Raw genomic sequence first — 26,058 nt, 5'->3', positions numbered from 1 at the left:
TGAGTGTGTACTCTTCATGATGTGTTCTCTAGAGTCATACATAATGGTAATGATTACAGGCAACCATGTTATATTGCAGGGAGCAGAGGCTGCCATGCTCTGTAGCCCCATTTTCTACTTACACCTCTTTATGTCTGCTAGCTCTGCCTACTATGTGTACCATTCAGTGCAACCCTAACAGAAATGGCATAATTGTCTGGGCCAGAGACTTTAATCTGCTGTCAGTACTGCAGCAAAAATGCCTTTCATCCTGCATCTGCTTTCTGCTACACAATGAAGAAGGCATCTGAGAATCCAATCCAACTGTGTATTTGCATTAAAACCAAACCATATTGAATGCCAGAATCATCTTACTTTTCAATCTTCTTTTGTCTTTTACTTGCATAACTAATTATTGTCTTTGAAAAGAACACAACTTAAATGGTAAATCTTCCACTGGCAGTATAAGCCATCTGATGTACATTTTCCCCAGAAAATCCTAATAATAACAGTGACTTATTTCAATAAAGCCTGTTATCACAGTAATTGTCAATACTGCTCTGTTCATTCCATTTTTTTTTTGTCTGCCTTAGAATGATGCTTCCAGTTTACAGATAACTTGCAAATCCAGTGTGTTAACTCATACTCCTATCAAAATGAATTTAAATAAAATACTCCAGAATATTTATTTCAGGGAGGGGAGTTTAGCTAATAAAACAAAGTGATGATCTTTGTTAAAATTATTTCAGAAGGGAGTCTTGCACAGCATTACTTTAAAAAAAAAACATAACATGTGAAAGTATTTTCTTTTTAATACAAAAATATTGCTTCAAATAGAACTTTTAGTATAACATCAGTGACTTCCTTTTAAAATACAATTATTGGCAGAAAAATGTTTGTTAGACATTTATAAAAACATTGAGCATTACAGTTCAGAAACAGTATAATTTCTACCCATGTTCATATTTGGGCAGCTTGGTAGTGTGTGTGTTTTTTAACTCAGTTGTGTTGGCAAAAATAATAACAGCATTGAAGTAAAATCATTTGGGCTCAGCCACCATGAAGGGGCCCAGTACAGGCTTTGCAGTTTGTGCAAGTTAGCTTCTGTGGCATGTTTTGTTTCTTTGATTGCTTAATATACACACAGTGAGCCTGGAGTTGTCTGTCACATTTAGAATCAGTGTTTCCAGTTTTTGATTTTTCCAGGAAGCAGCAACAGAAAACTACAAGACAAATCAACAGCAACTGAGAAAATAATGACTAGGATCTAAAAAATATTTTGTAAGGTGACATGAGATCCACTTTCTTAATATCCAATGAAATGTAAGAACATAAGACTTTTACATTGTCAAACTTTGATGAAATAGAGGTATCGATCTAATGATAAAGAAAATATTACCAGTAGAGAAAAATAAATGTTTCAACCATGTCAAAAGAAACACATGCTATTTCTTAAATATTTGCTGCATTATATTAAATATACTTAAAAATAACAACAATGAAAGCCAGTGAATGCATTATGTAATGTATAATGCATGTGGGAATGTGTGTTAAAAGAGTTATTCACTGTTTTAGGCTTTATGATAATCTATAAACTCTCTTTGAAAGCATGGGTAAGTTATAAAAATATCAATGAGTAAACACGGGGAAAATTTTTCACTATTGTACATCTTCTGTACATTTTTTAATAATTACTGAAGTTATATGTCCTACCTTGAAAAAGGAGAATGGCTTTCATGCTTCAGTATTAATCAGGCCTGACTCCACTCTTGTTTCATTGTGGATTCTGGGGTTTGTATGCATAGCCTATTAATTCAGTGTCTAGCGCGTGACCTAATAAGGTGGAAGAGTTTCTGTGACTGAGAGCAGATGAGTAATAGTACATTTTATAATTATTTAAGATATGTAAAAATATTAAACAGTGTGGTACAGGATGAAGCCACCTCCCTAGCATAGAGGATCTCACCCTGACTATACCACAGATGACCTGGGTTCAACAAAGAGTCTATGATCTGGTGGGAGATGGATGGTCGTAAACAGCTACTGCCAGCTTACCCTTTCCAGGAAAGATATTGGCAGCATCCTGTTGCAGGAACTCCACCTACAGTAGGTCAAGAATTGCAGCACTTCCATCTAGAGACTTTGGTGAGTATAAGCCTGCCAAGGAGTGCACATGCACTCTTTCCATGGAATCACATATGTGTGGAAGTGTGCGTTAGTACAGGATACAGTGCAGGGGTATTGCAGTGCACCTTCATGTTAACAATGGCAGCTGTTAGAAGCTTACAAAAATCATTTAAACTGTAATGTTTGCAATCTTTTGTTCTTGCCTCCCTCTCCTGGTGTCCTTGTATGCTAGCAAAAAGGAAGAATGAATGAGCCAGTAGGAGATAGGAGTTTGGTGGTCACACTGAGGAGGGAGGCCAACAAAAAACATGTAAACGGGTCTCCGGCAATTGTAACTCTATAGCACCTAACATTCTAAATTATCTTACTGGTTCAGGGCAGACAACTGTGCTGTCCATTTTATAAATAACAGGGTATACATTGCACATACAAAAACAGTAACAAAATCCCATTCCCCAAAAATAAAAATGTCCAAGTCGAAAGTGCTATGTGTGCTTTTCTTTTTTGCAGTATCGATAGACAGGGTTTCTTCAGCTTGTACTTTTTAAGGAGTTTCCTCTTCAAAAGGCTGAATGTAGCTATTGCAAACCTCTGCTTCTCACGTGCATCCACAAGCTTCTATAATCATATTTGGAATGTCCTTTTTAACGATGGTCCGATTTTCATCAAAATACAACATGGATAGTGGTTTAGTCACTTTAGGTACGCAGCAAGATGTCACAAATGTCTGCTTGTTCGCTCTGATGAGACTGGAAACATAAGCAAATGTGGAAACAGCTACTCCTGGTGTTCCAGCGAGGTGCATAGGGCACAGCCCTGTGCAGTAGTTCATATGAAATCCATCAGGCACCATAATCCAGTCATTCCATCCAATTGCCTTAAAACTCACATAGAAATCTCTCTTGCAGCAATTATTGCTGTTTTGATCACAGTCAAGACCACGCTTCTGTAGTTGATGGTCATGTTTGTGAGTTCTAGCCTGAGTTACAAGAAATGGGCGGTGGCTCTCATTAACATTAATAAAGTTCTGCGTGCCTAGGCAGCCATCCTGCTCAATCTCAAACACAAGACCCTTATCTCCTCTGTCAAAAAAACCTTGAACTGAGTCTGACACAGGGAATGTTTGCCAACCCTCTGCCTTTATATTGAACTGCTTTTTGCTGATTAATGTCTGCGTTTCTTTGCTTGGCATGTCTAAAAATGCTGTCAGTGTCAATTTTTTAAGGCAGTCATTGGGGGATACAATAAACAGCCAAAGGTTTGACTGCATAATTTTTACATGTTTTCTCTTGTCTTTAGAAAAGCTAAAATTCAGTCTAGCAGAGGAGGAACCTAAAGAGATGAAAAGAAAAACATAAGATTAAAGGACAAATACAAATATTTTTATAATTTAAATAAATCACACAGACACGCACACACACACACACACATATATATATATATATATATATATATATATATATATATATATGTCTAATACGGTTGATTGAAAACTCACTTGACTGAAAATGAAATTACTAGGACCACTTCACTGAAAACTCATTTCTTTGAAACTCATTTCGCTGAAAGTTACAAATGGCCTTTTCCCCACTGTAATATGACCCTGGAGTTAGTATATAAAGTAAGGGGGGTGTGGGGGGTGTAGCCCCCCCCACATATTATAAACATTTTAAACTATACACAGTGATACTTACAAGTACAATAAATAACTGCTTCCAAAAGAGAATATATAACCAAGATATGTGGGGGGCTTCACCTCCCCACACCTGCCAATGTGGGGGGCTGTGCCCCCCGCACACTCCCTTACTTTATATACTAACTCCAGGGTTGCACTACAGTGGGGAAAAGGCCATTTATAACTTTCAACGAAATGAGTTTCAGTCAAGTGAGTTTTCAGTGAAGTGAGCTTTCAGTGAAGTGGTCCTAGTAATTTCATTTTCAATAAAGTGAGTTTTCAATCAACCGTAGTAGACCTATATATATATATATATATATATATATATATATATATATATATATATATATATATATATATGTATATACATATATATATATATATATACATATATATATATATATATATATATACATATGTGTGATTTATCAAGTTATAATTCTACAGCTATACCTGTAAAAGCATGTTCAAAATGCTTCTAGTGATAACATAAGTGAATTAGGTGTGCATGGTGGTGTTTCTTTAGAATTGGGTATATATATATATATATATATATATATATATATATATATATATATATATATATATATGTGTGTGTGTGTGTGTGTGTGTGTATCTCTTATCTCATATTTAAAAAGATAGCTACACATACACACACAAATGCAAGGGTCTTCTGTCAGATGTGTAACATATTGTACTATAAGTTTAGGGTACAGGTTCCATAATAAGTGGGTTTTCTATGTATTGCAGAGTACTTTCTCTACCCCTGCAGTACATGATGTCATATTTATATAATACCAGACCCCCTCATATTCCATTTAAACAAGTTGTTTTCAGTTTGGAGGTTGGATTTCATTTTTGTCATTTGTAAAAAACATAATGTATATGTGAAAAAAAGCAAGTTTAATGATAAACCATTTGATTTTTTTATTTTTCTTTGTAAAATTACCAAAAGCATTTATCATACAAAAATTATTTTTGCTCTTGTTTTGCTCATTTTTTTCAGAAAAGCATGGGATATATGTACAAAAGCAGCATTTGTGTAAACATTTGCACACTGAGTAATTTTTGTAGTCACAATGCCCAGCTATTATCCTTCGATGTTTTAAAGTTTTTCATACTAATTTAAGACATTTGAGAAAAATACTTTGTATAGCATCTTTTTTGTTTGTCCAGAAAGTTTAATATATATATATATATATATATATATATATATATATATATATATATAAATGACAACTAATTTTCTAGAGTTTTGCATGCTGAACAATGTTTGCAATAATAATAATGCCCTTTTATATTTAACATTTAATGTTTTTCACATTGGTAAACCATTTGAGTTTTTATTTTTCTTTGTAAAATTACCAAAAGCATTTATCACGTAAATATTATCAGTTTGTAGGATTTTATGTTGACTAAGATAGTGTTACCATTAAGTCAGATGCTTACCTAGGGTGGAGTGAAGGAGGTAGCCACCCTGGGCACAATGTAGTAGGGTGCACAACTGGTAAGTAGTACTGTACTAATGCTGGCATTCATTTTTGTACTGGCATTTCTAAATGTCTGCATGGAAGTAAATACAGATATTGATTTTGCAGTCTTGGCTGTCTGTGGTATTAGCTGCAACAGTATACTTGCTACTGAATTAGGCAGCAGTTTGCTACAACAGAAAGTGTTAAAATGTTTCTTTTTTTTTGTAAGTCCAAAAGTAGATTGGGAAATGGACTTTGTTCCTTAGCATAGAGTTAAGGGATGCTAGATGAGACAGCTATGGCTCTGCATTAAGTCACTTCTGTGGATCAGAGGGATAAAGCCTTGACAATGGCCTAGGAGACCCAAATTCAAATAGCACTCAGGCACTTGATCAAGGGGCAGGGAGGATGTGATGTCTTTTCTAGGAGGGGATTGTTCTGGGCATCTTCCATTGAGCAGTGGCAGTGGCTGGGGTTCAATAGCACAGATGCTGGGTTTGGAGGGTAGAGAGAATGAGAAGGCATGGCAGGGTGTGGCTGGGGGTAGAGACATGCGCACAGTATGACTCCCATTGTCCCTCAACATGCATGAGTAATGTCAGCACAATGAGCGGGAACATAGGCCAAGAAAAAAAATCACTTAATATGAAAGCATGATATGGTAGGCTGTGGCTGGGAGTAGAGATGTGCATTCAGTATGATCTCCTATTGTCCCCCAGCATACACAAGTAATGTCAGCATAAGCAGTGGGGACATAGGCCAAGAAAAATTCCCTTAATATGGAAGCATGATGGTTTCTGTGCTGGCCCAGCATGCACCAAACCTGATGAGCTTGTATGAGGAGCAGGGGCCACCCTTGATACAGGAGATCTCCCATCTGGGTGACCTTCCTGGTGTGGGAATACCAAAGGGTCCACTAAGATGGGACTTGCAGATGGAGATAATTGAACTGGCAGAAGTGGATTCATAGTCAGGCAACATAAAGTTGAAAAAATATGGTGTTTATAGTAAAAATATATATTCTTTAGTCTCTATATTTTCAGACTTTAAATAATGGCAGTAGTACAGCAATAAATGAGAGTATGTTCAACTACTGCTCCCAGAAATAAGCATATTTAAATGAGTTCTAGAATATGGTGATGCTGGTGAAAATAATGATACTTCAGTAAAGACGTTGGTTGAGTGGCAATAAATTTTGAGACGATACATGATCATCATTTCAAAATGTTCTATTTTAGTGGATATACTGTACCAGAAAGAAAAAAATATTAAATTAAGATCTAACAATAGATTTTGTGAGCTTACTGATAAGACTGGGATAAATAAAATAGGCCACTTTCATAAGGATTGCCATAAAGTGAACACTATGTGTACACTTTCTGGATTTAAGAACAGCCCTGCTACACACAATGATTGTGCTGTTTATTCACTCAGATAGATTACTCTAAGTGTACACATTCTGTATACACTTTGTGGTAGCTGTTATGAATCTGGCTTAATAACTCAGACATACATATGCATTGCACCCTATGACAAGGTAGATGGTGTGGCAAACCACATATCCAAACAAAAATATAGTTTATTACAACTCTAACAGTTTCACACCTTTATCACAAAACTTCTTACTACTTTAACAACATAATTACTTTTGTGAACTTAGTAGGTATTTTCTATCATAGCAGCAGTCTTTACCATTTCTCATATATTGCTTCAGTATGTGTAAAATCAGATAACATAAAAAATCTAGAGTAGATATATTTGTTCTGTATAAACCATATTATTCAGCACAAAATGTACAAAATTACTGTTTTAATAAAATGTATGCTTTTTTGTAAGTATCAGATAAAGTAAAGACAAGTATTTTGCAATAAACAAATAAAATAAAACAATATTGCATTGTGCAGGTAAAAGTACTTCAGCATGCAGTAACTGTAAAAGTGTTTTATATATATGAGTATTCAACTTTTTTGATAAGCAAAAAGATATAAAAAGTAAATTTTCACATTTATTTTTATTTTATTTCATCATCATCATCAGACCATTTTTCCCATTTTTCTATGAGTTTGGGAGTGTTGTGTCAATTGTCACCACCTCTCCCAATTCATTGCCATCTCCTACCTTCTTCAGTACTCATGCCTGACTGTCGCAGATCTACTCCATCCATGTTTTTATTGCTGGATGCCTTTATTTCCTTTTACCTTCTTCCTGTCTTTCCCTTTTCTTCATCTAATCATCTTCTGTTTTCCTGCATTATTTTCCCAAACTATCATAATCTCTTCTCTTTGACCTTTTCTGCAGTGGGAGCTACTTTGGCTAGTATCCTGATGTCATTATTTCTTTATTTGTTCCTTGGTGAGCATCCTGTCCCCTGTCTCAGGCACTTCGTCTCCTCTAGCTTTCTCACCTTTATCTACTTTAAGTGTCCAGGTTTCTGTGCCATGTAGAAGTACTGCTCATACCACTGTTTCAGTTAGCTTAATTTTCAGCTTCTTTGGCAGTCATCTGTCATACATTCCCCCTAACACTGTACCATTTGGCCACATCCCCACTGAGTCTAGCTTTGACCTCCTCATTCAGAATTCCCTTCACCTCAACCACCCCATCCAGATACTTGAAGCTGTTAACCTATTCCACTTTTTTCTTTTAATCTAGATTTTTCAACATATTCTAATTTCATGACAACTGACTTGTTTGTATTTAGTTTCATCCTATGTGCTTTCAGTATTGCATTCCATTCCCATATTATTTGCTAAATTTCTTCTTCAGAGTCTGCTTCTAATGTCACATTGTTTGTATATGGTAGCTTTGCTGATCTGTCTTCTCCAATCTATTTTCTAATATAGTCTATTTTTAGGCATAATAGTGTGAGCAGCATTGGAGGGGGCCACGGTGGTGCAGCGGTTAGCATTGCTGCCTCACAGCAAGAGGTTCTCTGGTTTGATTCTCGGCTGGGGTGCCTTCTGTGCGGAGTCTGCATGTCCTCCCTGTGGTCATGTGGGTTTCCTCCGAGTGCTCCGGTTTCCTCTCATATCCCAAAGACATGCTGTAGGTGGATTGGACACTCTAAATTGGCCCTAGGCATGAGTGTGTGCATGTGTGTGCCTTCTGTGGAAGGTTGGGCGCCGGCTGGCAACTCAACACTGTAAAACTCCACTGCCAATCATGAGCGGACAGGTGATCCGCTGTGGCGACCCCTAACTGGGAAAAGCCGAAAGAAGAAGAAGAAGTGTGAGCAGCATTGGACTTAAAACTGAGCCATGATCCACCCCTACTGCTACTGAAAACCCCTCTGTCAGGCCGAACACTGTTCATGTTTGCACCAATGGGTCCTTGTACACAGCCTGAACTAATTTTACTGATTCTAGGACTTCAGACCCTCACAGGACTGCTCAGAGCAGCATCGTTTGGAACTTGTCATATGCTTTCTGCAAGTCTAGCAAAACCCAGTGGACTACTTCCTCATCTCTGTCTTCTTCTCAACTTATTGTCTCACTGCAAACATTGGGTTGGTCATGCTGCTTCCTAACCTGAATCCAAACTGCTTATTTCCTATATAGCTTTCTGCTAGTAGTATCAGTAGATCAACAAGCACAGCCCTTGTCTTTGGCATTAGAAGATCAGTAGTCGATGGGTTCTATTCCCACACCAGGTAGTTTGATTCCTTTACCACTATAAGTACTGCAGTGCAGTATAGGGTAGTTGCTCTACCCCTGAGTGTGCCATCCTTCTGATGAGACATTAAACTGAGGCCCCTATCTGCCAGAGTTGGTGGTCACTTGGGTGGATGTGAAGTATCTCACAGCACTTGTTGAAAAAAGTGTAGGGGAAGATGATCATCAGTAGATCACTGTTGCTTGGAGAATGCCACTTATTTGGAGTCATTTTCCTGTAAACAAGCCAAAGAATAAAGCAGAGAATAGAAAATGTAAACCAGACACAGAAAATATTTTAAAAAATCTGAAATCTTTGAGAAATGGAATGTGATAATAACATTTTTTTAAATCCAGTCTACAGCTCCAAGGGAGTTTACAAAGTTCTTGTCTTCTGTAATAGCCAATTGCAGGTTGCAGGGAATTTACATGTTCCCATATTTAGATGACTGCCTTATTTTTGCAGACATTTTTATAAGTTGTCTAGAATTTCTGGCTTGGGTAAAAGGCATTTTTTCAGTCGGGAATTTCAAGTGAACACTGAGAAAGATTCCATTTCTGTCTCACAATATAGTGTTTCTGGGATATCTCATGGCTATATCCCTTATGATGGCTTTTCTTCCTTAGGGCAAAGTAGCATTTTATAAGAAACAGTTTTTGATATTTTCAAACCTGTTTCTGACATATGACATGGACTATCTCAGGATTATGGGTTTCATAGCCTCTACAACTCTCATGATTCCTTTGGCCAGATACATATAAAAAAATTCAGTTGGTGCCAACAAGAGAACCAGGATCCTTTGCCTCTAGTTCTACAATGTTTGTTTGACTTGTCATCCTCTGACCTTTCTTCCTCTTCTATCAAGATTCATCTCTCAGCCATCTCTGTTTGTCTGCCAACGGGCACCCCACCCTTCTACACTGCTTCTGTAAAACAGTTTTTGAAAGTGGTTTTACATTTCCATCCACGTAGAAGACAGGTAGCTTCTTTTTGGGATCTAAATGTTTAACTTGAGAAACAGACATTTTCCATTTCATCTTGCTCACTGCAATAATTTTAAGTTCTAATCTTGGAAAACAGTATTACTCAGTGTCCTCACATCTGCAAGAATATCTGAGTTACAAGCTTTTATGATTCATCCATATCTTATTTTTCACAACAATATGTTGACTTTAAGAACAAATATTTCTTTTATCCCTAAAGAGTTTGAGTTTACTTTGAGCCAGGATTTTCATCTCCCTGTTTTCTATCCAGAACCAAAAAATAGGAGAATGAATTCTACACGTTCTGTATGTCCACAAGCAACTCAGATGTTACACTGACAGGACAAAAACCTTCAGAAAGTCTAGCAACCACTTACTTCTTTTGATGGTAAGAAAAAGGACAGTCAGTATCAAAACAAATCATTTCTAACTGGTTGTCTCACGCTATTTTATTTATTTACTTTTGTTATTCTCTACAATAAATGACACTTCCAGGTGAGTAAATTACTTAAGAGCAGCTGAACCTCAAGTAAGTAAAAGGCAAACATATATACAAAAGGGTAGCTGGGGCAGTGTAAAGGGGCAGTTGATCTGGGTGCAAGGTGTCAGGAAGACCTGTCTGATCAGCAGATGCCAGTCAGTGGTAATGCATACCAGCATTCAGTTTTTGAGTGTGAGTATCACATCTGCATTCAAGGCTGAACTTCTGTGGCTTCAGTGCTCCATGTATGGTACTCAGAGTGTAACAAGCCACCTGTTATATGTATGACAAAAAGATTGCTACAGTTAATTAGAAAAAAGAAACAAGAAACTTTTTTCTTAATTTTCTCCTCTGGTTAAGGGTTAAGGAGGGTGTGTGCATGATTAGGGAGCTGCAGTGGGCACCATCGCAACACTTAGCAACAGCTCTGTATATTAATATATATATAAAAGCCAAATTCCTACATATTCTGTATATATCTTAACAGAATACGACAAAAAGAGTAAAACACATGCATTTTCTAGAGTACAAGAAAATGTTAACACTATTATACCACCATCATCATCAGATTATAGATCTAAGTAGGTATAACTAATTTTAGTTATATTACAGCAGTAGCACTCAGTTTATCCCCATTTACTCTGCCAGTGTTCCCTGTGTTCAAAGTTGCATGGCAGAAGCCACAGTAGGTATATTTTTACTGTAAATATACTTTTATTCAGCTAAGAAGGATAGAAAATAACTTTTATATGTAATATTTGATTTTATGCGGAGGTAGTTTTACAGTGAGAAACAGAAAAGTCATTTTGTTCACAGCTAGCAGACAAATGTAAATAACTTTAAAAACAGAATGAGATAAAGCACTGGGTGTGTAAAAGTCTGTTTGACTTGAGAGTCTTTATAAAATGTCTAGTGTTTCTTATATATATTATTTTTTAGTGAGCAAAAATACAAAAAGTAAGTTCTTTCACATTTCTTAATAACTATGATGTCATAAGTTTAAATCTGTCAAGTTATTGTGAGGGGGAAAAGCTGTTCAACATGCATCTGTCTGTAAGAATTCATCTGGTTTTACTGAGTTCTGGATTGTGAATTGAGCCTAGTGAAATCCAACTCAGCAAAACTTGGAGACAGGCTTTAACATAGGTCCTGCAGGAGACAAGTCCAGATCTCTCTGTTTCTTATGGTTGACAAACTGTGTTTCAGTGGATCAGGCTTGATGGTTTGGAACTTGATTTAGCTCATGTCAGCCATGCCCCCTGCACCCATCCCATATGTGCACAAACATGCACAGTCTATATTTTCTGAAAAATGGACAACTATAAAAACATAAATCTCCCATAGTTTGTATTTGCATCTTCGTATGCATACTTTAAAATAGTAATATAGCATCTCCAAAAATTAAAACAAGCCTGATCAATGGAATATACGGAGGCTTGATGTTAGATACATGTAGCAACTTGCAATGGGGGCTAGGGAATGTGTTTTGTGAATCATTACTTCAGCACCCCTCCTAAAGTTAGTTTTATATCTCAACAGTACAAGAGCTTATAAGTATCTAATACTGGACACCCCCCCATACATTCCAGTATTTTATGAGAGGCAGGAACATAATAAGAAGCTAAAGCAAGGATGTTCTATAAACTAAGACATGGGTAAGAGGCATGGAGATGTGTCCATGTCCATGTTTGTGTGAGTGTGAAAAGGAAGGTGCCAATGTCAACATGATGCAGGAGCTGCCAGAGGTGCTTACTGCAGGAAAGTGCTGATGAGCATTAGTGGTAACAACACATGATTCAGAGATATGCAAATTAGTCAGAGGACTTTCCTTATTGCAACTAATATGTCTCTGAATGTCATGTTCCTTAATCATGGAAAAAATCCATTTTGGCTGCAGCTGTTAGTTCCCATGTTAGGAGTCTTTCTGAATCCCTGGATCAGTGTTACTTTATTTATTTCTTTTTTTTTTTATCCTAAGTGTCAGTTTGGCTCGGGAAGCTGTTTTAGAGTGCATAGGCTGTTTGGAGATATGATCTCCTGTGTTTTGTGTGCTCTAGTGTTTGGCAAGTAAGGTAAATAAAGAATTTTTAGGAGAATTTTGCTAGCTTTGATGTTGCACCATGGGTGTAGGTAAACTTGTGATGACATGTCAGTAATGTAGATAAACGTCTGATGACATACAATGATCGTAGAAAAGTAAAAATATCTGGGTAGTGAACCATATATATGTTCGCTGGATAATAGTACCCAAAATACAGAAGGGCAAATAATGAAACTGTATTTTCTGTAGGTGAGTAAGGTTCCTCCACTTCCCAATAAAGGGGCAAGCCCCACACACCCCTGAATTTATTTATATATACCAAATCCATGGTTGCACCAATTCAAAGAAGGGACAACTCCCCCAAATGAAAAAAAATCACTCCCATCATACACTTAGAAATCGTAGCTTTAGTGATTTCCTATGGAAAACAGAGATTGGCATTGCATTCAACTGCTTCTTGTGCTTCTGGCATTTGATGGTTTTAGAATTTCATCTTGGCTACCTGTAGATGCACCATGTTTATCACACCTTTTATCTAAGGTGAAGTGTACTCCTTGTGAAAATAAGAATGCACACCCTGCCTCTCAGGTATAATTTATTGTTATGCCTCTTTATCAGTGCACATTGTTAGGAGATATATACATATATATATATATATATATATATATATATATATATATATATATGGGTCTACTTCATATGATCGAAAGACCATTTGATCAAAACCCATTTGATCGAAAGTTCATTTGATCAAAAACCAGTATTCAAGGCATAAAACTGGCATTTGTCTCCCTCCCCAATGTTGTGCAACCCTGGAGATGGTATATATAGTTAGGGGGGGGTGCAGCCCCCCACATTGGGGGGGCGTGGGGTGCGAAGCCCCCCAACCCAGTTTCCTTTAAAAGAAGAAAATAAAACAAAAAGTACAGATTTTAAAGGAAAGTAGGTAGGGGGCTTTGCCCCCCACACCCCCCAATGTGGGAGGCTGTGCCCCCCACACCCCCCTAACTATTTATACCAACTCCAGGGTCGCACGACATTTGGGAGGGGGACAAATCCCAGTTTTATGCCTTGAATACTGGTTTTCGATCAAATGAACTTTCGATCATATGGGTTTCGATCAAATGGTCTTTCGATCATATGAAGTAGACCCATATATATATATATATATATATATATATATATACACACACACACACACACACACACACACGCACACCATACACACACACACACACACACACACACACACACACACACACACACACACACATACATACGTACATATGTGTGGGTGTGTATGTGTATAATATGTATAAATGAATGTATTCCCATGTTTAGTGATCTGTATGTGTAGCATCTGTACATGCAGGTGTACACATATCTGCATGTGAACGGTTGTATAGTACATATTTTTATGTGTATGTATAATACATACTGCAAATGTACCTTTGTATTTAACAGGACAAAACTTCACCACGGTCCCCATGGAGTACTGCACTAGAATATTTATTAGTCACAATTAGAATAAAGTTCAGATGAGCTCAGCATTGTGGTGTAGATTTTTTTCCATAACTATACTATGGATGACTTGAGTTTTTGCTAGTTTCCTGAGTGTTGGAGGGATCTTATTGGAGGGGATGGGAGTGAGATGATAATGCAAATCTATTTACTGCGTTGTTACTGGGAAGTCCACAGCATGAGTGAGTGCCATCCAGAGGGCCATCATATAGGCAGCTAATGAGATAGCCTGTGCCTTCACTGGCATTACAGTAATGACATTTTGTTTAGATGCTAAGCCTACCTCTAGAAGCTAGCACAAGTACCTTGGCCACCACAGGGTCTCTTACACCCTCTCTTTTGTAATGAGGGCTGCTGTCTCTGGCTTGGGAGGTAGATCCCTGGCCCTTGCTATTTCAGTGCTTAGAAAACCTCCTGTGTTTTGGTGGTGATCGGCCAAATGAAACCACAACTCCTCTAAGAATGGGTGAGGCATCATCAGCCCCTTACTACCTTCCTCCACCCATTTGGCTCTTTCATGCTAAGCTATGACTCAAACTTGAATTGTGTGGGCCGTAGTCACAACTTCATCCTTCTGTGCCACACAACCAGGCTGAAAGACAATGAGTAGTAGCAGCATTAATGGAAAACATGTCAAAACCATTTCTAAAAAGTTGCACAGAGCTTGTGGTGTAGCAATATTGGATCATAGATCTATTCCACATGTATGCAAGTGTGGAGGGCATATCACTATTTTCACTTCTGCTTCTCACTAAACAAAGTATACAATTAATAAGGTGCATGTAGATGATGTTTCAGACTTTGTATTCATAAGATCATAGGAGGTTACTAAGCTAATGGCCCTGGGGCCCTTATAAGTCTAGCCAAGAGTTTATCCCCAAAAAGAAATCTCAGTCAGCACCTGTCACACCTGTCAATGAGGGACACAGGTGGAACTCCTGGAACAAATTTGTGGTTTCCCATCCACTCATCAGGGTTGCGCTTGAAGAGGGTCAGCAAGGTGCTCTGTTTGACATGCATGGGAAGTCTGTTTCAGAGTGAGACAAACCTGTCTCTGAAGCAGGTTTTTTTTATGTTGCATATTAGATTATGGCCTTTTGAACGAGTAATGCATGAGTAGTTAGACCTACAGATATGGAGCATCTCTAGTAGGGCAGGGTCTGAGATTGCCTTGTAGGCGAAATACAGATCACCCCTGAGCATTCTGTATGATACTGAATAGAGTGATATTGTTGTTATATTTTCTGTACCAGTGTAATGATTTCATTTAGACATCACAGTATTCGCACTTTCATTAGGTAAAGCTGCTTCTCTCAAAAGGCTGCCAACTCATATTTCATTGATTGTTCCCCTGTGCTTCTGTCCTTTGGATGTGCACAGTGTCATCCACAAACACATTGGTTCTGATTTCCACATGCTATCTGCATCAAAACCATAAGTAGTCATGCCAAATGGTTTTCGTCACGTCTGCATCTAAAAATTGTATGAGCCATAGTGGAACGAGGCTAGTGTCTTTTGACACTTCTCTCTTCATGTATATTTTAATGTATTATTTAGGAGACTCTTGCCTTGTAGAACATTTTCTTATGATTGCTAAATCCCATATGCAGTATTTGACACATACATATGTTGGAGAAATTTTCTTTTCTTTCCTTTTGTTTTCTTTTTTCTGTAACGTACAACATTCCAGATATCAGTAGAAAAGTCCATCCCTCTCATTTTACATAGCTTCAACTTAATATCAGATGAACTGTAATAGATTTACTGTGCCTAGTACTGCACCCTATATTGTTATATAGGTAGGAATTTGAACTGCTAAATCAGTTTAAGTGCTTCAGTTCCTGGCTTTTAAGTTGATGGAAACACAACAGCCACATGACTTAATACCTGGTGTGACATATCTCTTAATTAGATTTTTCTCAAATGCTGTTTTTTCAAATGAAATTTAACAAAACAGCATTTAAAAAAGGGTAGTTTTACCATTTACTCAGTGGGTAGTGGTCCCAGAGTTGAGTAGTATTCTTCTGTGCAGGGTGTGTAGAAGGAGATGCCTTCTGTATAAAAACTTTTTGTTGTTTTGCCAAAAGTTATATTTCATGTATGAAAGCAACATTCAGATAAATCTGCTTTGGGGAAACATACCATGTCCAAGTTAATGTTTATGTAAAACATAAGTAGAGAAAGCTAGCTCCATGACATAGAAGAATAAAGCCCTGACTGCGAACCTGATGACCCAAGTTTGACTAGTAGCACAGAAGATGGAAGAGAGTGGGAGTGAGTGGCTAACATCAGCTTGTCCATGCTGAGTGGAAGGTGGTTTCAGTCAGGTGATGGCTATCATGTAAGCATAGGCTTGTATGCCACTGGGGCATGTGGACTTATTTGTCCAAGGCTATTGATGGCAGCCTTCAAAAGAATGTAAGTGGAACCATGTACACATGCATGGGCAGGGTATAGGGAACACTGGAATGATACAGGTGCTCATGACAACAGCATTGGATGGAGTTTGGTCAGTACTAAAAATGTTCTCACTGCCAGGATGCCAGTAGGGGCACACATCACCTGCATGGTTGCATGGATTACAGCCCTTCTAGTTGGCTGTTGACTCCATACTGCTCTTCAGGAGAACAAATGGGCTCAAGACCAATACAGAGAAGCTCATTTGTTAGCAGGCGTGGCAGGAAAAAAGCATGTTAAATGAATAGGTAGATGAAAACAGGTTACATGGATCGTAGTAGTCCTTATGACTATAGAATGTTCTTTGCTGCAGACAATGTTAAGCTAATTTTTTAATAGTAATTACAAAAAAGTACTGCTGCTGCTTAGAATTGATTGACTAATGAATTCCAAAAAATACATAAAATTATTACTGTCAGTGTTTAAAATATCTTGTAAGTACTTTGTAAAACTAAAGATCTTATAATCGGCCACATCCTGAGAACCACCTGGCTAGAGTAACCAGTTTAACCTTCAGGGCAGTTATTCCACCAAACGGAGGCAGTGCAAGTGCAGTGACCTCTTTCTCAAGCTGTTCAAACAAGGAAGATGAGTAGGCCACCAATGTGGTGTCATCTTCAGCACTTGCCCAAATTTGCTATTTAACCCGTCTTCAGCCAGCAAGTTTGTATGACTAACTGTTGAATCAACATTCCATAAAATTGCATCCATCAGAAATTAATAGATGATGTACATCATTAACTATGGCACTAAAAAAAAACACAGTATTTCTGCAAGGTGCTTGCCTCGCTGTACCCTAACTCCCCATCTCTAAATAGTACTAATTCTGAAATCACGCAACATTGCGGGAAAGGAGAAACTTCCTTATTCCCTCTGATCTCAGTGGATTGCATTGCTCTTTCTTGATAAGTCGTGGAAATTGATTAAACTACTTTGACAGTTCATGTTTTGTGGCAGCAAGGTTCAACAATCAACAGAAAACCAAGTCAGCAGGCATACTGCACACTGTGCTATCAAACCCACAGATAAGGATAAGGCCAAGGATTCCATCCAGTGAAAAGCTGTGCCTGCCTTATTCCTGTTTCTCAAAGTCCTCAAGGCTTTCATCTAGTCATCCACCATGTGGAACTTGAACAGTGAGACTTTTGGCCAATCCCTGCACTTGAATGAGCAAAATGGCACTTGACAGATTTCCTATGGCACAGTCAGGGATGTATCTGTCTGCACAATGGAGCTGGCTTTATAGAATTTAATTTCAAAATAGTTACAAAGCCAAAATAATGCCAGCTGTGAACCCTGGAAAGTTTTAACTCAACAGTCAAGGTCTGTTTTTTAGTCTGTAATTACTTCTTGGGCCATATGAGCAGGATGTTAAAATGAGTTGGAACAATTAAGATACGGGATATGTGGAAATGTAATCCCAATTGTTCTATAAATGCTGTAATTGTAGAGTCTTGTCATCCTTTATCAGGATACAGTCTACTGTATTCAATGTGTGTTACATATTGTGAGACACTGAACATTTGGTCATGTACCTCATAATGTGTATGTGTAAGGAAGATGTGTGCCCAAAAGCCTTCTTCAGTCTTTGGCATCACACCTCTGAACACTTACGTACAGATATGCTGTAACAGGTAATGTGCTAGTTAAACAGATTAACAATCCTCAGCCTATCAGAAATGTGTTCATCAAAACCACCAGTTCAAAAATCAAAGTTTTAGTGATTTATCAAAAAATGTTTGCTTTCACAAACAAAGCAAAGCTGAATACTAATTTACTCCAAGATGTAAGTACCTCATAGTCTGTGTGTTTCTTTGTGTGGTGTGAAGGGTTGCCAAGGGAGGGAGCTTCCCACCATAAAAGTTATATCGCTTTGTGAAAACTGGCATTTCTTGTCAGATTGAAAAAAATGCCAGGTTTTGAACCCCTGATCTCACAGATCTAATTTGTGTTAAATCGACTTTGACTGTAAGTTTTGTGTAGTAGTAAACCCAGAAGAGGAAACATGCATCAACTGACAATGAGGATAAATGTGTGTTGTACAAATTTTAAAGAGTGGCTGCTGGATGTGTGTGTATGTTTAAAATTTTAAATAAATTCTTAGTAGCCCTTCCTCTTCAGCAGCTTGCTAACTACAGTATAGAGACTAGCACATTCCCAAGAGGACAGGTTATATGACACGGTGACAAAAGCTCAATGTCTGTAATGGAAGCCTTTTGGGCATGTTTTTTTTGCAGAAGCATTCCATCAAAATATTATGATGATAGCACCAGCAGAAGGCATACTTTGTAGCATGAAGGAAAACATAGTCCCCAAAAGTTTTAACTCCAAAGGCATTCATTACAGTATGGTGGCATTAGTTTTCAGCTTATTATAGTACCCAAATTTAAGAAGTGCAACAACTCAGTAGATTAAGATTTTGACCTCATAGCACCAATGCTTGATGTTTAGTCCTTACATCTGATCACTTTTTTGTGAAGTTTGCATATTCTTTCTGACTTAGTAGTCTCCAAGTATATGTTGGATAAGTGGATATTCTAAACATGCCCATATATTTTGCATTTACCTTTTCCCCTCAGTTATGGCTGGAAAGTGTGCAGGATAAACAGTTCACCTGTCACATGAACAAATGAGTACAGTAAGACATATCAAATAGCTTTGCAAAAGTTCATCTGATTTCACAAAATAACCCAGAGACATGTTTTATTTCAAAAGCCATTGATTTCTGATTGTCTTACTTATGACCCTATATTTTCTATGATTTTTTTCTGACATTCATTTCAGAAAATACTGAATTTATTTCATAATGTTAAAATAATGGAACAAACCATTTTCAGATGCTTCCTTCATTATAAACTCAAAGCCCATTTAATTTCAAAGATTTTACTTTCAACAGTTTTACTGCAGCAAGTATTTTCTGAGTCATGTCAAACCATTTCCAAGACATTTGGGTGTGTGTTTGACCCCCTTTTGTAATTACTAAGATTTTCTGAAAGGGGATGCTGTTTACACAACCCCCAGATGGTACACTGCTTTAGCACCATGCCACTTATAATGCCTGAAAGCTTCCTGATATGCTTGCTTATGGCACACACATTTTCTAAATCCAACAGTTTGTCACCACTAATGGAAGTCAATAGGAAATGACAATATTATGAGGTGTTGTAGTATTACTTCAGAATGGCATATTAGATCCAATGCTCTTAAAGAACACAGTGTCTTCTTTTAATTCCTAAGGACATTTATGAAGTACTGTATACATGCTTAAATAGTAGTGTTTGTTGTAGAGTGACCATACATTATTCTCCAATATGAATGAATGGGAAATTGTCAGGCATTTTAAATGTGTGTACTGTATGACCTATTCATTTTTGTACATTTTTTCAAATGCAGTTCAACTAATACCTGAATGGTGCAGATAAGGATTATGAACAGCTTTTCTGTCCTCTAATGTATACTTTCTCCACAGCTATGCAACCACTACACTAATATGTTTAAGTAAGAAAGTGTAGTGGTGAAGCCTCCTAGATAGATAGTATGCAGAAGGTTTGATCCTTTAAAAAGTGTTTCAGCATATTGATGTTAATGATACATCAGTGTCACTTTCTCAGTGCTGAGAAGCCCAGTGTTCTTTTTTCTGATGTTTTGTCATAAATCCATAAATTGAGTCCTGTATTTGCTTCATTGTGTAAAAGAAATGAAGCCATGACTATAGTCCAGATGGCATGAATTCCATTAATAGCTCACACACTGGAAGATTAGACCATAGGAGGGTGACAGGAGCAGCCAGTATTGGCTCAGACATTCTGGTGGAGAAAACAGTATGCCTCTCACTGCAGGAGTGACATCTGTGGTGCAGGCCACATGGTTTATCTTCATATGTCCAACAGCCAAATCATCAAAACTGCTGCCATGAACTGCAAACCGCAAATTCCCAAAACCGCAAAAACTGAAGCTCCAAATTACAAAATCTTGCCCCCTTTTTGACTCATGGTAGCACTTGTTTCAGCGGTGGAGTGATCGAAATGTCGAAATTCGATTTTCTTTTGACGTTTAGGGAAGTCGTTGGGACGGAATTTGTGTAAATGGTTCATGTATGTGCACATTCGAAGAATGTGCTTTCAAGCATATGAAGGTAAACCGGCCACACATGTATACCCATGTGAGAAAGCAGTGAATGTGGGGGGATGGAGGGTTAGCATGCCAATCACAGTATTGCTGTCTAGCTAGGCTATATGAATGTGAGGAACCATAAATCTTTATGGGTGTCAATAATAGGAGGCACTACACTGTGCCTGCATTGCATTAGGGGAAGGGTTTACCAGAATTCCCATAGGGAACTTGTAATCCCCCAAACTCGCCTTCCCCCTAGTGACCACAAATGCAGAAAAGTGGGGGGAATAAGTAGTTCAGTGAGGGATGAGGCTTGATGTTTGTGGAAGTTTCAGGGGGGGCAAATAGTAGATACAATAAACAGTGCTTTGCTGCTTGGGCATACCATATCAGAGACTTACAATGACAAATAAAGGTGCTTTTAAGATGGAATATTTTAATGCTTTTTCTTTGATCTCCTGTAGTTTGGCCATCATTAAGTTAGTTAGCATATTACCAATTATATTATTTGTTGTGTGCCTTTCAATTCATCTGTGATCAATTATTTGCTCCTGACTGCTTTTCTCAACTACTTACTATAACATTTGCTTACTTTATCTCTTGTGCTGTGAAGTAAATTGTGCTTTGCAGTGTTTTGGCTTTAAGTGAATTATATTGTAGTATTTATTTTTCATTTTATTTTTTGTTACACTGTGTAGGTTTCCTCCCAAGGCCATCACTGAAAATATGTTTCAGCTCAGTAAAATGTTCCTAATAACAAACGTAAGTCATTAATAACATTTGGTAAGTATGTTGTATTTATTATATCACTAAACAGTGCATTCCAGTTTATATAATATTTGGATGAAAAATGCTATATGAGGAGCAAATTCTGAGTATAACACTGAAGTATATTTACTACATCATGGCTATAATTTATCAGTACAACCACATCTTCTTTAGAAAATGTCATAATTATGAAACTGAGAGAATAAATGCTGCATGTCAAATGGCCAGGTACAGCTTTCATCTAAGTCATTATTATAGCACAGTGGTATAGCTGGAAATTATTAGCTCTGGAAAAAGGTGACTGCAAATAATCAATTTCATAATTACTATGAGGCACACTACGGGTAAGGTCTAGTAGGATACTCGTTCTTTTCACAAAATTGAAAAGCTTAACTACTGGTTGTATTCAGTCCATCTGAGGTGGGTAATCGTCTCAACAGAATACACTTGCCATGTTTTCATTGAAGTCAAAACAATAAGGGCACCATGTAATATTTAGTAACTGAAGCCCCACACCAAGCCTAATTGGTCCTACCAACTTAAGATGGGTTGCTTACCAGCTGCAGTAGATTTGTTGACAATTCTAGCAACCAAGCTCATGGTTGTATAATAAAAGGTATATAAAATAAGTCCTGCTTAATGCAGTACAGTTTAATACAGCAAGATATATGCTGCATCATAATGCTTTAAGTAGAATAAAGTGCAGCATTCAGAATACCATTCGTACATATATCATGACATGCAGCTAAATGGGAAGTCATGTTAGGTTCCAGTTTTGTAAATGCTAAAATGTATTAATCGCAAACAAGTAGCTTTATTAGAGATGTAGAGTCCCTATCCTTGATGTGCTGTTTATCAAATCTCCTGTAGACGCCACTACAATTAAAGCACAGTAAATATATTTTAATGTGCTGAATAAATCCATCAGTCTGTAATGACCTTTAACTGGTTTTGTGAGAGTGAGCCATGGATAGTGTGTGACTAATTTTGCCATTTTCCCTTTCTTTCCTTCTTCAAATGAAACTGTACAGTTTGAGCACTGTGCAACACAGCCTTACTGTGATTCAGGTATCAGATAGCCTTTGATTAGTGTTATCATCAATTTCAGGTTAGACTTCTATTATACCTGCTAATACATAACTTATGGTGTATGTAAACCCTAACTGACACACACAACTGTGTACGTGCACATGCACACACACACACACACACACACACACACACACACACACACACACACACACACACACATGCGCGCGCACGCATGCACACACACACACACCTTCTTCACCCTGTTTAGTTTAACAAGAGGGATTTATTTCCCTGGCTTTTGAAAAAAGTGTAGAATAAAGACTGCATTACATGAAATTAATAAGTTAATGCAAAGTATATGCATGTATTTATTTATTTGTTTTGTATTTATATTGATTTTAATAATCTCAACAACTATTTTAGACAGCAGCTTGGAAAAAAAATCAACTCTTAACCTGAGGTCATATTACAATTAAAATGTTTTACTAGTATAAGTTTCAAACCAAAGAAACAGCTAACTCACAAATTAGTAATGTATTACATAAACCTGTTATTTACAGATTATCTGAAAGAACATTGTTCTCTGTGTGTGCGTGTGTCTGTGTATCTGTCTGTATCTGTATCTGTGAAAGAAATGTTAAACAACTAGGTTTTCGGTGTTAGACCTTTTCTTAGGGAAGAAATTCATACCTCAAAGGGTATATAAATGGAGAAATGACAACTTTTTAATAATTTAATTATTAATTGTGGTATTTTACTGAAAAGAAGAATTTGGGACAGATATAGGGAATAAATCCAGAAAGGATACTTCACTTATACAGCAGCCTGGAGCTGTAGCATCTCGGGCAACTTTAACTCCTCATCATTCTGAATTATCTAAATGCACTTGTGACTTATTCAGTCATATGAAGTGATACCATTCAGCCCATCCACCAGTAAACATCTTCTTACCAGGATCCATATACTAGGCTATTTACATAATCAAAATTACATTAACTCATTTATGTTATACAGGCAAATTTTGTAACATAATTAAAATTGTTTTCAGTCAACTAATCTGTCTGTTTTTCAGCATTGGCTGTCATATCCAAACCATTCTGCCTGAGCAGCCCTTCTGCATTGTCAATCAAAATCAATTATGTAAATATTAGTTACATTTAAATAATATTGTATACCTCACTGTAAGCATACCATGGCTAAAATGGACTTTTGTGTCCCAGTCAGTAGTTATCCCACTCTCTTTGTATTTATTGCACATACACAAAAACACACAAACACACAGGTGCTTGAATTCATTTTCCAGTACTGACACTGTAGTGTAGAATAATGGAAGGGAATACGTGTGTCATCCTTGGACGGGATGCTAAACCAAGGTCCCATTTGCCTGAGTTGGTTGCTGAGGTGGATGTAAAAAAAAATGTCAGCATTTCTTAAAAAATAGGGGAATTTTCTTGGTGCCAGCTTTCCCCTAATCAGTCAGTATGAGTACCACCTTGGGTCTCCCCTGACTGAATAGAGACCATTGGTCAAGGGGATTAATCTGATCAACAAAGTTTGTTTGTGTGTGTGTGTGTGTGTGTGTGTGTGTGTGTGTGTGTGTGTGTGTGTGTGTGTGTGTGTGTGTGTGTGTGTGTGTGTGCATATGCATGCATTCATATACATAAAGAAAAAACAAAAGCAATGTGATTAACCTGATCAAGAAAATGTAAATACTCTGTTTCTGTGTCTGTGTGCATACATTCATATAAATAAAGAAAAACAGAGTAATACTTAATTTGTAAGTATATGTATATGTGGAGAAACAGTGAAAAATAGAGATTTTGTGTCACTTTTCTACCCCATTTCATTCTCAGTCCCCCGAAAAAAGGAATAGTTACTAACCTGGTTCTTCAAAAGTAACAAACTCATATCCTTCTTCCTCGACTTGGGGAATTACAGCTTGCTTCACTGAGTCATATAGCTGTCCTAGAGCTTCATCCTGCTTGACTTTCCCCTTCTGTAGTTTTGCTAAAGCAATAAGGAGAGCTGCTCTAGAGAGAGGGTATGCAATCCGGGGTCTTTCCTTTATATGCAGTTTGCTGAGGACATGCTGCTTTGCTGCTTCAATTAGTACTTCATTTTCTGTTCCTGGTTTGAGGGTAGGCATCCCACAAGACCTACAGCCAAAGCCCTTGTTACTTTGTGCAGAAGTCATGGAAACTGCAGTAAACAGGAACAAAACAGTTCTTGGGCTTGATGGGATCATCATACTGCTGCTGCTTTGAAATGCAGCAGTAAAATTTCAGAACTGCTTCCAATTTTATTTAATATTGTAACTTACAAAATGAGTCCACTTTCTTTGCTTGCCCAGGACTGCATGCTTGTTATGTAAGACTGGTCTACTTCACTCCTGTTGCTGTTAACTTCAGCAGGCTGTTTGACTTGCACCTGTTCTCAGTCACAAAGCTTGTATGCTGGAAATGTGCTATGTAGAGCAGTCTAGCTGACATGCTTCCCAGCACCTGAGTCATCCATCCAACTCCTGAGTGTACACATGTTACAATCCAAAGTACAAGACAAATTGGATGAAAAGTAGGTTTGTTTAAAAGCGTAATTGACAGCGTGTAAGCATGATGCAATGCACTTAGCCTGAGTGTATTCTTAAGCCAGAGTCCTGATGCAAGCAAAACCACAGTACTCCCCCCCCCCCCCCCGGGCCATTTTAGTATTATTGTGCATTGCCTACCTGCCCATTATCAGCTAGAGAACACTACAAAGGATTAGTTTCATAGAGTTCACGTTCAGTATCCAATATCTAGGTGAAAAGTCATTTGGAAATTTATAGTTCCATTTTAAGCTTGGCACTTTATCAAACTAATCTACATATATTACCCATGGTGCCTTGCACTTCGAGGAAAGGATTATATTTTATCAGTTTCTAGTCACATGTCCCGTTTACTTTTGCATACAGCAGATTCCCTGTTTGTGGCTATCTATTCTTACCATCTGGCTTTTTCTACCACATTTTTATCAGCTTATCTTCTACTGTGATACAGAAACAGCCTTGTGTCTGGGAAAAGGGATATTGTATACATGCAACTGAATACATTATTGTAGTGTTTTCCCATTCCTAGCAGTGATGTATGTATATGTTCCTGTAAATCAAGTCCTTTACTCCCACCCCTCACATTTTAATTATCAGTATGGTCATCCACTTAAAATTGTATGCCTGAGACTGAAAGAAATTATCCTTCTTGTGCTTTTCTGGGCAGTGGCAAGACTTTTTTTTTATAGATGTGGATCAGTGATCTGGTTATAGGTGTGCTCTTTTTCCAGCCTTTTAGCTGTTGTGATGGGTTATAAGACACCTGTATTTGGTTTGTTTTATTCTCCCCTCAGTCTTGTCTGATTCCAGCAGCAAATTCTCCAGCATCTGGCTCATTCATACATATTGAGACATCTGATGGAGGGTACTTACTGCAATAAGCACAGCACCCCTGTTAGAACTATATGGTATATTATGAGCAGTAGCCTTCCTAGTACTAGAGTTTCTGATTCAGCAAAAGAAGTAAGCATGCAACAGTCAGATCTGCATGTTTTCTCGTTTTTATCAACACAGTAGCATGTAGAGGTGTTGTTCATGCATTTACCTAACCCAGGCATTCTGCCATACCTCCACCGGCTTCTGGAAATGATTAATTAAATACCAGCAGCATATGTGTTATAACCCACTGAGTCAGTCTTACTGTGATGTACACATGATTTTCTGTCCTTCTGCC

The 26,058-nt window shown here is 37.6% G+C and overlaps 1 protein-coding gene across 1 annotated transcript; it reads right to left on the bottom strand.

The window, feature by feature from the left end:
* Window positions 1–687: 687 nt before the first annotated feature.
* Window positions 688–24,758, bottom strand: LOC122811646 (inhibin beta B chain-like). Its single transcript, XM_044083627.1, has 2 exons — window positions 24,182–24,758; window positions 688–3,438 (listed from the first exon to the last, which is right to left on the bottom strand). The coding sequence occupies exons 1-2, from the start codon at window positions 24,546–24,548 to the stop codon at window positions 2,705–2,707; spliced, it is 1,101 nt and encodes a 366-aa protein (XP_043939562.1). The 5' UTR covers window positions 24,549–24,758; the 3' UTR covers window positions 688–2,704.
* Window positions 24,759–26,058: the final 1,300 nt, after the last annotated feature.

This window comes from Protopterus annectens, chromosome 9.part0 (assembly GCF_019279795.1).
Source record: "Protopterus annectens isolate FY-2018-M chromosome 9.part0, PAN1.0, whole genome shotgun sequence".
In the NCBI taxonomy this organism is placed as follows: Eukaryota; Metazoa; Chordata; order Ceratodontiformes; family Protopteridae; genus Protopterus; species Protopterus annectens.
The sequence above is the reverse complement of the archived record's forward strand: the minus strand, read 5'-3'. Positions and strand labels throughout refer to the sequence as shown.

Coding starts and splice junctions, on each gene's coding strand:
- LOC122811646 (XM_044083627.1), bottom strand. CDS start 24,548: ATGATGATCCCATCAAGCCCAAGAACTGTTTTGTTCCTGTTTACTGCA. Junction 3,439..24,181: donor TGTTACTTTTGAAGAACCAG/GTTAGTAACTAT, acceptor TCATCTCTTTAG/GTTCCTCCTCTGCTAGACTG.